We start from the raw sequence: 14,299 nt of genomic DNA on the forward strand, positions 1-14,299 counted from the left end.
AAAGACAGTCAAAATCTTCTCATGAAGTGAATGAAACTCCAAAGGTCAAAAAGTTGAAATCAATCATGAAGAAGAAAGTGAAGTCACCTCCACATATTCAACTTGGCTTTGCTCTTTCTCTTCTATCTTCTTATGTGGTTGCTCCTATGATCCTATCACTTCACTCATTCCTCCTAGTTCTTTCATTCCACCATATGTAACTATTTAGCCAAAAGCTTCACCTTCTACACCTCTATGCCATGATGTTCTTTTTTCTTCCTGACCTCCATCTCTTCCACCTATTCATCCTATGGAAGAGACATCTTCCATGGATGATCTTTGTATAAGACTGATTGTAAGTGTTCTGAAGTGGATGCGAGCATCTTTGGCTTAAAAAAGGAGAATGGTGACAACAGATCCTCTCAATTTAGGTGTCATATCTAACATGATACAAAAAGAATTCAAGAAAGAAAAGAGACAAACCATGTTTAGAAAAGATTTAGAATTAGATCATTGCAAAAACAATTGTTCCACAACTTACAAGGATATTCAAAAGATGCAGGTTTCCGACTTCTAGATCACACAACCCAATTTAGGGTCTACAAATTGTCAAATAGAAAGGCAATAGGAGATATATTGCAATTTGCAAAGGATTGTACTAAGGAAATGATAACAAAAGATGGAGAAAAGACTAAAAATGTGAATGTGAGGGCCTATATTGTAGCAAAGAAGCTCATCAATGGATTGTGCAGTTTTATGATAGAGATCTAAAGTGTATTTATGAGTTGTTTGATTTTCTCAAGGAAATTAGATAAGCATTACATCTAGTAGTGGACATGAAGTGTGCAATAATTATTGAGATTTCTTCTTTGGTAATCTCATTACTTATTTGGAGCCTAATGAATTTTGGGACGTAGATTTCAGAGATTGAAACGCTTGGTTTGAAAATTGTCAAATAATATTGGAGAGTTGGAAGTTGTTTCTCAAGGAAAATAGAGAAGCATTACATCCAATAGTAGACATGAAGTATGTAATGATTGTCAACATTTCTTCTTTCAAAAATGTCGTTACTCATTTAGAGCCATTTGATTTTTTCGGTATAGATGAATTGATTAGATTGGGAGTAAAAGTAACTACTGATCCTGATGATTATAATCTTCGAAACTGGTTGGCAGTATTTCAGTTGATTTGGAGATTGAAGCTTTCAATTTGAAAATTGTCAGAGAATGCTTTGTTACAAGTTGTTGATCAAAAAATCATTGCTTTAGTACACCTATTTATTGTGCATCATAATAATTTGGAAGCAAGGAAGGCTAGGTTGGATCAGCTATTGTAAGCATATTTTAGGATGTCATTCTTTTGGTGAAGATAGTGTGGAAGAGTTGATGAAGATTGCAGTGAAAACTATCGACACAGGAGATTGAGATGAAAGAAATCTGATTGTTGGTTGAAAGAAGCAAGAGTTTTGCTCATTGTCAAGTCAACAAGTGGAAAATAATTTCCAAAGCCTCCAGATTTGTTACTGGAGAGTTTGTTGAAAAAATTTCACTAGCTATTGAGAAAGACTATTCGTCAGCAGCAGCTTCTCCATATTCTTAGAGTTAAAGATTCTTCTATGCAAACGATCTTTCAAATTAGCCATTTTTTTGTTAATACCATTTTGATCATTTTTTTTTGGACAGATGAGAAGAAATTAGTTTGGCCTGTTTTAATTTACTCGTTGTTTAGACGTGTTTTGTGTTGAAACTTGAAATGTCCTTGTTCCTGCTTTTTATTTAACTTGTAGAAGTTGCTTCAAATATTGATTTTTGGGGATAAATAACTATTATTTTGAAATAGGTGTTTTGGTCACAAAATATTCTTAATGATAGTTGAAGTTAAGCTTATGCTACAAAAAATGTCATTCAACAATTCAATCTAAATTTCATGCATGTTTTGTGTGTTAGATTTTATTAATTAAATTTAAAGTGAAGAACACTGTTGAGCTTTGTGATCACATTGTTATTCATCTTAGCAGTAACTTTGTGTTCTTCTAAGTGATTCATTTTCCTAAATCTTACATTGTAGATTTGTGTAAGAAGCAGTTTACTTATCCTTTCTCGTGTATGTGAAACTACTGATCTTTGTTATCAGACAATACAAAAGCATTTGTTGTTTCACATAGTGCAAGTGTTTTAATGTAAATAACCTTTCTTGTGAGAAAACAACCTTTTCAGGTCTTGTGCTTGCTCCCTAAGATAACAGAGATAGGCCATAATTTCATTTCAGTTGTTTTTATCATGCAGAGCCCCTTGAGAAAATTGTAGTGTCAATAACTGCATATTTTGTTCATAGCATAGATCTAGAGCTATTCCAAAGGGCTTCCCCTCTGAATTTGATGAGGGATTTATTGTAATATGCCCCATTGCTAGCCTCTATTTTTTTTTCCTTTTGACTTATTGTAATTTTGTCAAACAGTGTGCCTTCCTCACTGTAATAAGCAGCCCTGTAGTTCTGATTTTTTGTGTTTTCTGTTTGGGGTTTATAGTTCATGAAATGCTTGCATTTGAAGGATTAAAAACATAAAACAACAATGGCTAATTGCAACTCTGAATCTAAATCAAAACCATAAACTTCTAGAAACATCATACCATAAACTTTCTAGGAAACAACATACTAATTCACTTACAGAATTTATTTTGGTCTATTTGCTGATTTCTCAGTCCATACAGCAGCACAATGTGTTAGAACACTTACAAAATTATTTCAGACTTAGATTTGCTGGTTTCCCAGTTCATACAGCAGCAAATAATGTATTGAAACCCCTAGCCACAGCCACAATATTCCAGCATAGGTATGGCTGGTATTAATACTATCACAATAACAATCAATGTAGCAAGTATTGTAGCAGTGTCACTGTAGCAAACTATTAAATCTTTTCTTTTACCTTTAATTTTTTTCTGCCACTATTGCCCTCAAATCTGGTCTAACCATAGATGGACTCCTCGTCAAAAACTCAGCGAGTAGTCAAAAACTCGTGAGTAATTTTTTGAGGCAAGTAATAATGACTTTTACTTGCAGAAAAAACTCAGCAAGTCGGTGTTTATTACTCAGCCGCCTATGCATATATGTCAAAAACGTCAAAAATAAGTTTAATTTCATCATTTCTTGAGTTGTATTTTGCCGAGAGGGGGAAAAAAAACTCTTCCAAACCCTTGCAAGCTGATTTCCATCGATTTGAAGCAGATTTGAGGCAGATTTGAAGTGGATTTGAGGTGGTTTTTGAAGAAAAAACAGATTCGCAGGTAGGTTTTCTGATTTTTTTTCTATGTTTTTCTAAAACATTTTATTTATTTTTTGTTGCATCTAGATGAATAGAAAATCATTCCTAAGTAGTCAAAAATGATTTTGAGTCATTGGAACAAGATTTAACACTATTTTTGACAATTTTTGTTGAATCTTTCATAGTTTTTTGAAGAATGTCTAGTTTTAAAAAAAAAATCAAACTCTAATAGTCTTTTTTATTTTTTCAAATTTGAATGATGTCTAAAATTATTTAAACTAATTTAAATAGTTCGCTAAATTGTTTAACTAAAATATTAATTTATTTTTTTTACTTTGTATGTGTAGGTTAACAGTTAACCATTAATTCAATATGGCAACTTCAGGGTATGATTGGCCACTAGATCCATGTCCATCTGGATATATAGGGACCCGTCCTAAAGGTGCTAGAGATAGGGCTTGGAGGTATGCCTATGAAGGACCGCACCCCGGGTCGGTGATTTGCATTAAATGTGAAAAAGTATTTCATGGAAGCATAAACCACCTCAAATACCACCTTGCAGGCATCGAGAAGCATGATTCTAGGGAATGTCCTGGGACCACAGAAGAAATAAAAAGACATTAATGCCATACTTGCCGATAGGGAAGAGAAAAAAATACAAAAGGAGAGGGCAAAACTAGCCATGAGAGCAGCCATAGCTTAATAGCAAGGTGCTTGAGTTGACATTGAAGAAGAAGCAACACTTCAAGGCATAGTAGGCTCTCGTCGTGGCCCATGTATCCACAAACTCAGCACCACCTCGGCCACCACTTCTTCTTCCTCTAGTAGAGCACCTGCTGCATCACCATCAGGGACACAGTCTATAGGTAGTTATTTTGTGCCCAGGAACACACCTAGAGCACAACCATCATTAGAGGCCACTGCATGGAATAGGGAGGCATGTGAGAAAACAAACGTTGCATGTGCTGATTTTTGGTACTTCAACAACATCCCCATTCAATGTGGCAGGCAGTCCTTATTGGCTAAATTTGGTCACTGCAATGACAGTTTTAGGAAAAGGGTACAAGACCCCTTCTCACAAGGATTTTGGCGGGAGGTTGGTAAATAGTCCACTTGATTTCATTTTTAATTGTTTTTCTTGTTTATTGAATCAAAATTGTGTATTAAGACCTAATTTCACTTTGTTCTTGTAGGTTGCTCACAAATACAGTTGATAGGGCAAAAGAAGTGGTGGAGGACCAAAAAAAAGAATGGAGAAAATATGGCTGCACCATTCTTTCCGATGGGTGGACAGATGGCAAAAATCGCACCATTATTAAGTTTTTGATTGCTTGCAAGGATAATGTGGTGTTCTTGAAATTGGTTGATGCCTCCAATAAGGTGAAAAAAGCAGAAACATTGGTTGGAATGTTGGAGCACATTGTCATGGAGGTGGGAGTAGAGAATGTCGTGCAAATCATCACAGATAATGCAGCAACAGGTAGAATTCTCCAAGAAAGGCACCCCACTCTTTTCTAGACACCTTGTGCAGCACACGTCCTTGACCTTCTTTTGGAGGACATAGGAAAACTTGATTGGGTGACTCCAGTTGTAGAAGATGCAAAGAGGATCACGAAATATATTTACAATCACCCTTGGGTTCTACATTTGATGAGAGAGCACACTCATGGGAGAGATTTGGTGAGATCCGGTGTCACAAGGTTTGCAATGATTTTGTTGACGTTGCAAAACATTCTTGGTGTATTGACTTCTTTGAAACAAATGTTTGTGAGTCAAGCATGGCTAAACTCACCTTATTCAAAGAAGGCTGAAAGAGAGGGTGTCGCATGCATAGTCTTCGACAAGCATTTTACACAAAAAATTGCAGAGATTGTGAAGGTAACTTCAAAACTTGAATTTTTAATTCTTCTTGATTCAAGTCTCTTATTATTAATTTGCAACTTCATTAATTAATCTTTTTGTAATTTGTGTTTTTCAATTGTAGGTGTTTGAGCCCTTGGTTAGAGTTCTACACTTGGTAGATGGGGATCAAACTCCAATGGGGTATATTTATGAGGCCATGGATAGGGCCAAGGAGTCTATAAAAAATTACTTAAAGGGGGATGGGGATAGACTCAAATTTGATCCCATCTATGAAATTATGGATAGGAAGTGGAACAATCGGCTCCACCAACCCATTCATGTAGCAGGGTACTTCCTCAACCCCCGTTTTAAGTTCAAGGATTCTTACTTAGATCGTAATGGAGAGGTCATGGAGGGCCTCATTGCATACATTCAAAGGATGATACTTGAGGTTGAGGTGAGAGACCTCGTTGTGGCCAAACTCCAAAACTATGAGGAAGGAAGGGGTAAGCTATTCTCTTCAGAGCTAGCAGGAGAGCAAGAACCACTCAAACCCCAGGTATAGCATTTGCCATTTGGATTTTGGGGTCTAAAGTAATTGATAAATTGATAAAATATGTTTTCACTTTTCTCTTTGCTTTCTAACTTCTCAATATTTTTTATTTTGCAAATGCTTGGTGGCAAAGTTGGGGTGGAAATACCCCAAATCTCAAAAAAACTGCCCTCAAAATCTATGTCAGCCTTGTAGTTTGTAGTAACCCCAGCAAATTTTTTTTTAATTTTTTCAATAAGATTACAATGAAAACGCAAAAACCCGTTAAGGTTAGAGAAATAAGCCAAAACAACTGAAAGGGAACCCTTCCACCTTTTGTTCACCAAGAGCCCAATCTAAAAGGTGATACGGTGTTCCAAAGACCGTTAGCACCATAAAATGAACTGAAATTACAATGCATGGGCGGCAAGCCAGCCCCTTCTGCTTATCCAACAGGATAGAAACTAAACTACTTAGCGGTGAACCAGCCAAGGAAACAACAAGGAATTTCAACACAATCACTCTACCGCATATTTCAACAGGAGGACAATACATAAAACTATCACTCTACCGCATATTTCAGCATGAGGGCAATAATTACAAAAACTGAACAACCAACAAGAAGGCGGCTAAGCCAACCTCTTCCACTTATGCAGTGGGCAAGCAACACTCAAGAGATGGTTAGTAGTACTACTACTTAACCTTACAATATAGAATGAGAAGATTATGAATGATGTTCCAATACAGATTACAATGATAATCAGCTATCAAAATCACACTACATAAAACACTACTTGCTGTTTTGAATCTGAAAATTGATAACACGCAGAACCAGCCACACCCAGCAACACCAAAAAACTCACAACTCACTCAAATCCACACGGAATCACACCAAATCAAAAGCAAATGAAATATATGGCCAAGGCAAACACTTAGAACCTCAAACATGCAATCTTCCAAGTCTGGAGACCAAGGCACGCATCCCAAGGCAGCAAGGAAAAGACGTCCCAGCAAGAAACTTTGACCAGCAACGAAAAATTCATTTCAAAACAATATCACCTACCCTTTGGAGGAATTCATCACCCAAGGTATAGTCAGAGATTGCATCGATACCCACAAAAAGTTATTCCAACAACAAGGAGCAACGAGCAAAAGATTGTTTCAGCCTGTACGCCACAGCAGCAACCCAATCACACCCAAGAAAACTCGATCTACAGCAAACCAACAAAACCACACTCCAAAACACTCACTAACAATACTGAGAATACATGAAAACAGCTAGGTACTGTCTCTCAAGTACGAAACTACTACTTAGCTAGAAAGACACACTTCGAAACTCAGTTTTCAATGGCCAAACCAGCAGCATAACGGTGTATTTTCTCCAAGATACCCAAATGAGAGGCCAAGCACCTGTATTTATAGATTTTCCCATCTGAAATTCAAATGAAAATGGTGCCCAAATCCGTTTGAAACTCACTTCATTCATTTTCATGTCCCCTCAAGACATGGCATCCACTTTACCCATTCTTCCTAAGAAAAAGTTCGAACTTTTCCTAGGTGAACACTTGCAACATAAAAAATAATGCAAACATGAAGTGTTATAATATTCTCAACGCCATCAAACTTAGGAAGTAATAATATTGACAACAAATATACATCTTTTTCCCTAAGTCGCCCATAATAAAATTAATCAGTACTAAAATAATCAAATATTAAACCTTAGGATAAGGAAATAATATTTAACTAAATATCTTATATCTCCAATACTGATTGTCATCAAAATCAGGGATGAAACTGAGCAATGAGAACCATTGAACTGAACTGGATCAGAGCCCTGCCCAAGACTACCAAAAATAGCAATGCTCAAACTGCCACTTACTAAAAATAGTAAGCCATGAAATACTACTCTGAAAAACATGATCTTCGCACCCAGAGAAAGAGTTTGAAAAGCTCGGTAAAACGGTACCATCCAGTCAGCCAAACCTTAACTTACTAAAAATAGTAAGTTCACACTTCACCGTAGAATCAAATGCATGTTATGCCACCCTGAAGTTCATGAAAAACCTAGAAGGAAACCATAAACAGAACTGAAGAATTCCCTCCTGAAAAACCCTAAAAAGCTCGTGCAGAACTCCACAAAATTAGGAAACCCTAATTCTCCTTTCCAAATAGCCTACGGGTCTCCAGAATAAGCCACCAGATCACTGAATGAACATCACTGAGAAGGGGACATTACATAGTTCATCCAATTGTGAGCGCAATTGGAGCTTGTTTGAGGCCATCCACATAAAGAAGAGGAGCAAGTTAGCTCAAAAACGGTTCAATGAACTTGTCTTTGTGCAATATAATCTTCAGTTGCACATAAGGAAGGTAGAGGAAGCAACAACTAGTCCAATTGATTTGGCCGATATAGATCCTTATAGTGATTGGACATCACAAGAGTGGCCTCCATTGTTTATAGAGGATGATGTCAATGATTTGGAGAGGCAGGCTATGGAGGAGGAGGGGGGTGGATTTGGTTTCACACTGGAAGACATTGAGGAAGATGAGGAGGATGAGGAGTCATTGCCAGTGCCAAGAGTAGCTAGTGGCAGTGCTACATCCAGGATGGAAGACAAACCACAGCCTAAGCCAAACATACCGAGCGAGGAGGCACAGTCACACCCATAGTAGACCACTTGGACTAGACCTTTTAGTCCTACCTCTCCCCTAGTTTTTACTAGAGTTGGGAAGAGGAAGATGCGATTGTAATGATGTATTTACTTTTAGTTTTACAAAAACTATTTACTATTTTGCTTCCAGCCATCAACATTCCTCATGAGGATCCGATTTTGTACTCACTCCGCATTTAAACATATCTAGACTCGGCTTGTTTCTTTTGTGTTCTCATTTATTGACTCATTGGATGCATCTTCTCATTGAACTTTGCAAAAAATATGCATTTCTAATTAAATTTAAGCAATTTTTTAAGTTGCCGAGTTTTTGCCAAGTAGTGGCCGAGTTTTTTTTGAGTTTTTTTTAGGCTTTGGTGAGTTTTTGGGTTTGGCGAGTAGTTCAACTATGGCTATAACTATCTTCTCCATATCTGCCCTTCTCTATTTGAAAATCTAAGACTTTGTAAGCCAAATGTGTTTCCTGAATGAAAACACCATTAATTCTCCTGATTGTATTTTGCAACAGCAAGAAGAATGTCATTCATGTATTACTATTTTGTATATTTCTAAACTATTTGAGACTAAATCAAGAATGTGCATGTACAGTTGCACCCAAATCTTTATGGCCTCTCTCACTATGGTGCGTAAGTTCATATCAATTTACTTTGTCTACTGATAATGTTTTACTCCTATCTTTGTTTTGTACTATCAACGTATCTGTTTATTTCTTGGGCTTTCTTGTTTCTTCTTTTTTCCTTTTTGGTTAGCAAGTTCAGTCCTAAGAGAGCGCCTTTTTTTTTGGATTTAAATAAGTTAGAGTTTGTTATTGTTACTTTATTACTCTAATTTGATACTAATTTAAAACTTTTAAGCTGAAACAATTCCACAGAATTTTGTTTTCTCAGACAATATACTAAGAGGTTGATCTACTCATACCTGAATAAATTTTGGTGTCTACAGATTGGAACCTAAAAACCCATTCACATGTGGAATGCCTATACCCAACTCGGAATCTACTATTGTAAATTGCTCGCAATTCAAGTCTTAAAAAACCAACCTTGAAATTATACTATGAATTTCTAACTAAAACTCTTTGGATGAAATCAAACCAAGCAAAAATTATCATCATATTTAATTATGGCATGATCTTCAGACGCCTTTTAACCTTTGAACTTCTTCCTATTACTAAGAATCTTATCAAAGCCTCAATAATAAATTAATAATTAAAGTGAATATTATATATTTCAGACCTGATGAAATAAAATCTCCTTCTAAAATTATTAGAATCAACTATTAAATTTTCAAAGTTTAATACAAGAAAGGGCCCCAAATGCAAGTGAGTACAATTTCAAAACCCCACAAGATGGGTTCTAAAATATAGTAACACAGTGCCACAGATAAGGTATTGACCAAATATTTAAAGATCTTGTAGGACAGAACTCACTTTTCCACTGAAAATACTTTCTCCAAAGCTTCTTTATCCCGAAGATCAGCCTGCAAAGTAGAGGGGCATAAAATAAATGCTCAATTATGACTAGAAAATTCATCACTATCACATAAATTTAAATAAGATATTAGCTTGTTTCTTTGTAAGATCTCAAACCTAGTTGCTATACTACATTTTGTATATGTTATTATTTGGTTCCATTAAAGCCAACTAACTAGCTCAAAATGTGACAAGAAAAATTAAAATATGATGTTAATTTGTTAGTTTGTTTCTTTGTAACGTTTGAACTACAACTACAGGAGCATCTCTCACGAAAGTATCGCATTTAACTTAATGGTTTTGTCATAGAAATAAGGCCTATTAAAATACTTGTGTATTATCTAACTCATCACTTAGTTCTTAGTATCTTATGGTTCATTGCAAGTTAATTTATATAAATTTTGATTTTGTTTTTCGTCATTCAATTAACAAAAAATTTATTCAAGCTAAACGAAAATTTGTAAATTTAACTAGCATAAGAAATTAGTCAATTTTTTGAAATAAAATAAAAATACATTTATTCAAGCTAAATGAAAATTTGTAAATTTAACTAGCATAATAAATTAGTCAATTTTTAAAATAAAAATATGTTTATATTATATTAAGAAAAATAGTATTATAAAATCAGGAAAATCCCATAGAGAAAAAGTCACAATGGACGGACTCCAAATGCCATAAGAAAGAAGCATGAAAAGTAAATTAAGAGCATAATTGCTGGAGCCGAGAGCTGATTTGACACAGAACATAGTAATGCCAGAAAGCAGATTTACCAAAGAAGAGAGTAAAGAAGACCCAATCAGCATCAATCATTAAGAGTCAGAGGTATCTTATGAGTTATTCTTGTGTGTGTCAAATTGTGGCTTCGTAAATGGAGCTTGTTACCTTTTTTTGTTTATCATTTCCCATTACCTTCTAAACAACTTCAGCCCTATTGTGGGGTTGTTGAAAAACAGTAACAGAAATGTTCAACTGGCTCTGAAGGGGGTATGCAAGAAATGCAAGTAGCATGATTGGAAAAGTGGTCAACAATATTGACGACTTATGAGCTGGATATTGATTAAGTTGATAGTAGCAGAAGGGACAAAAGCAATATGGCGCAAGAACATTTTCCCTGGCATTAAATTCTGGGTATAATCAGCTTCAGTAGCAAGGATGATAACTTTGAAAATATCTCCATCCTTTATGTCTTAATCAAGATTGATGGTGATCTTTCCCTCATTTTGAAAAATCTTGTTTGTACCTTCCATGGACCCCTTAGCAGACATAATTCTTTTGGCTGTATGTCTCTTCCTCCTACAAAGGATTTTCAAAGGATTGAGGATATAATGAAGACATTTACAATTACAGAAGATACGAGCTTTCCAGGACTTCTCCAAAGGATATAGAAAATGAGACGCTTGGAATTTAACTTTTGTTAACATTAATACTCAACTTCTTCATAGTCAGGATTTTGAAGACTTCATATGAACACCAATTAACAATAAAGACTCCATCACAGGAGCCATAAGACACATAGGCTCTACCCATAAACTTTTAATCAGCACTAGGTTTATAATCTCATAGCTTAATACTTGTATGGCACTGCATGTGGCCACTTTGAAGTCCCTTAGTGCAAAAGAATTGATATGAAGTATTCACTAAGAATGTGTTTGTGCCAATCAAGGTTTCATTCAGCAATAACAAAAACAGGGATAAAAATGATTCAATTAGATTTGATAATCCTCATTCCATGTTATATTGATGATCTCAGCATCTTATCTCTCTGCATTGATCTATGATTACTTCTTTGAATTCAAAATGAATGAGGCCATTCAACAACAATATGAAAAATTGCATTCTTGACAGCATTCGTAACCTTCTCAGTTTGCTTGGACCACAAATAGATTGTATGCTATGCATTCAATGTGACAAAATTAGAAGGAATTTTAGATTTGGCATAATTGGTGGAAAAGCTTGTCAAAAATTGAAAAATGAAGGGCAAGATGCGTATGAAACAAACAAAAAATTATATATGGAGAGCTCATTTCTTATGTACAAGAAATTTATAGAGAAACTTTAGCTCAACTTTGTTCAATCATTAAGACTATAAAGTTTATCACTATCCTAAAACAAAATTGCACATAATGACTACCCATTTTTAGTTGGCCTGATCCCATGGCCCCTCCTACACTCTCCATCACATAAAACAATGGGTAATAATGAATGCCATCCTATATAACTATTGTGTTGCAAACATACATTGCACTACCTTCAGCTCAACCTTGTTCAATCACTAAGACTATAAAGTTTATCACTGTCCTAAAACAAAATCCAAATTGTTTCACCGTGTTTACGAAATGCACTTTTACCAAAAGCATGCCAATAGAAACAAAATTGCACATAATGACTACCCATTTTTAGTTGGCCTGATCCCATGGCCCCTCCTACACTCTCCACATAAAACAATGGGTAATAATGAATATCATCCTATATAACTATTGTGTTACAAACATACATGCCCCATTGAAAATGGGGACCCCCACTTTTTGCTCCGCTTAGGTGTTTTAGGTTTAGTTGGTCTATCTTAGCAATGGTCTTAGTCGTTAACCTTTGCTTGCAAAAGGAGGCATGTGTTGTCAAGATTGCGAAAGTTGTCAATGATGCAAATGTTGTCAATGTTTCTAAGCTTGCGAGTTGTCAATTTGTCAATGTTGCTAAGCTTGCGAGTTGTCAAGTTGTTAATCATGCAAATGTTGTCAATGTTGCTAAGTTTGCTAGTTGTCATGTTGTCAAGTGGCTAAGAATGCAAGATGTCCGTTAGAGGTTGATGATCGAGCTAGGAGTGGTAAGTTTGCTTGTAGTTCTGTCACGAACTGCAAGCATAGTGCCTTTGGGTCATGAATTTTGAGATCATATTATGTAGGACCTAGGGGAATTAATCATGAAAATTTGTGTAAGTATGGGGTCAACCCCCTCTCACCATGTACAATTTTGTGCAAAGTTTAGGGGGGTAAATTGTGCATTAATTTCAAACTCAATTGCATGATCAAGTTCTTAAGGGTCTAAGTGTTGAACAAAGGGGGAAATGCATGCATTAGGTTGTGCACTATGATGCCTCTTATGTGTTCAAGCTCAAGGAATATTTTGTGCGAGTCAAGGTACCAAATGCGCTCTTAGCATTTAGTGCAAACCTACCCCTAAATCCTGCCCTAGCATTTGTGCACACTACCCCTCCATATGCGCTCATGTCTAAATTGATGCAAAGGCATCATCAAAATGCACCCAATGCATGAGTGAATGAAATGGTATAAGGAAGTAATGTGGTACAAAGCAACTCTTAGAATGCGCCCTAAATGTAGAATGGTGGAGGGAATGATGAAATTTTGGCTAAGTAAAGATTCAACCCCTCCAATTCATGCACAAATTTGTGCAGCCTCATCATCAAAATGTGCCCTAGTTGATTTATACAGTCATACCTCAAAAACCCGCCCTTCACTTTGGATTGTGCAAGGTGACCTTACATGTGCCCTCAAGTTAGTGCAAACCAGCATCCCCTAGTGCGCTCAACATTCTCCATTTTGTGCAAGTGGCTATTTCAAACCCGCCCAAGAGGGATGATGTAATATCCCCAACTTGAAATAGAATTTAATGGTAAATAATAATAAAATTCAAATTCGAATGAATTAAAAAATAAGAAATAAAATTAAAATATAAAAGAATATAATTAATTTAATTAAGTTAATGAATGGTCAAAAGAAATGGAATGAAAAGTTGTGACTCCATCAATCATGAGATATAAAAGGGAGAAGAGAACCTCATTTGAGGGGGGATAATTTGGGGGAATAAGAAAGAAAACAGCAGGACGGAAAAAAAAGAAAAAAAAGCTTTGGAAGGAAGAAAGGAACCCACGTTGCTGGGTATAGAACTAAAGAAGTAAAGAAGTAAGTGATAAATAAGATTCAGTAAGTAAATAATAAATAATATTCAGTAAGTAATAAATAATATTCAGTAAGAAGTAATAAATAATAATAACATGCTACTGTTAATAATGCAATAAGATAAATGTAATAAGATGCTGTTAATTATAAGAATAATAATGCTATTAATAATATAAATGTAATAATATGATATAGTGTAATGCTGTTAATATAATGATATAGTATAAGGCTCTTAACATAATATAATGCTGACAACATGATTCTGTCAACATAATACTGGTAACATAATATAACATAATGACGGTTTAATAATGCCTTTCTGTAACTAATTGTTCATATGATGATTAAGTAATTATATGATGGAATCTGTAAGACCTTTCAATCTCACCAACCAATTATGGAGGGAGAATACAAGGATGCAAGAGCACTAGGCTCCAGCAGGTACACCAACCCAGAGTGTGGGCCAAGTTGCCAAGTTGACGAGGTCCTTGGTGCTCTTGTGCTTGTTGGAGAGGGATAGACTCAAGGCACCTGGTGTGATTCTCCTTGAACTCCATAATGGGGACAGGTGTAGGGAACGAAAGGGTTGTTGAATCCTTCATATTAACTAGGCAATATATAAAGAAT

The 14,299-nt window shown here is 35.6% G+C and overlaps 1 protein-coding gene across 2 annotated transcripts in view; it reads right to left on the reverse strand.

Moving 5' to 3' along the window:
- LOC131048142 (UDP-glucose 4-epimerase GEPI48) overlaps positions 1-14,299 on the reverse strand; it is a 194,673-nt gene that overhangs the window by 136,990 nt on the left and 43,384 nt on the right. Inside the window, exon 2 of one of the 2 annotated variants that reach the window (XM_057982016.2) lies at positions 9,714-9,763. The exons of the other annotated variant lie outside the window; for it this stretch is intronic. Coding sequence (XP_057837999.2) covers positions 9,714-9,763 — 50 coding nt within the window. The remainder of the gene's footprint in view (positions 1-9,713; positions 9,764-14,299) is intronic. 2 annotated transcript variants of the gene reach the window in all.

This window comes from Cryptomeria japonica, chromosome 1 (genome assembly GCF_030272615.1).
Source record: "Cryptomeria japonica chromosome 1, Sugi_1.0, whole genome shotgun sequence".
In the NCBI taxonomy this organism is placed as follows: Eukaryota; Viridiplantae; Streptophyta; class Pinopsida; order Cupressales; family Cupressaceae; genus Cryptomeria; species Cryptomeria japonica.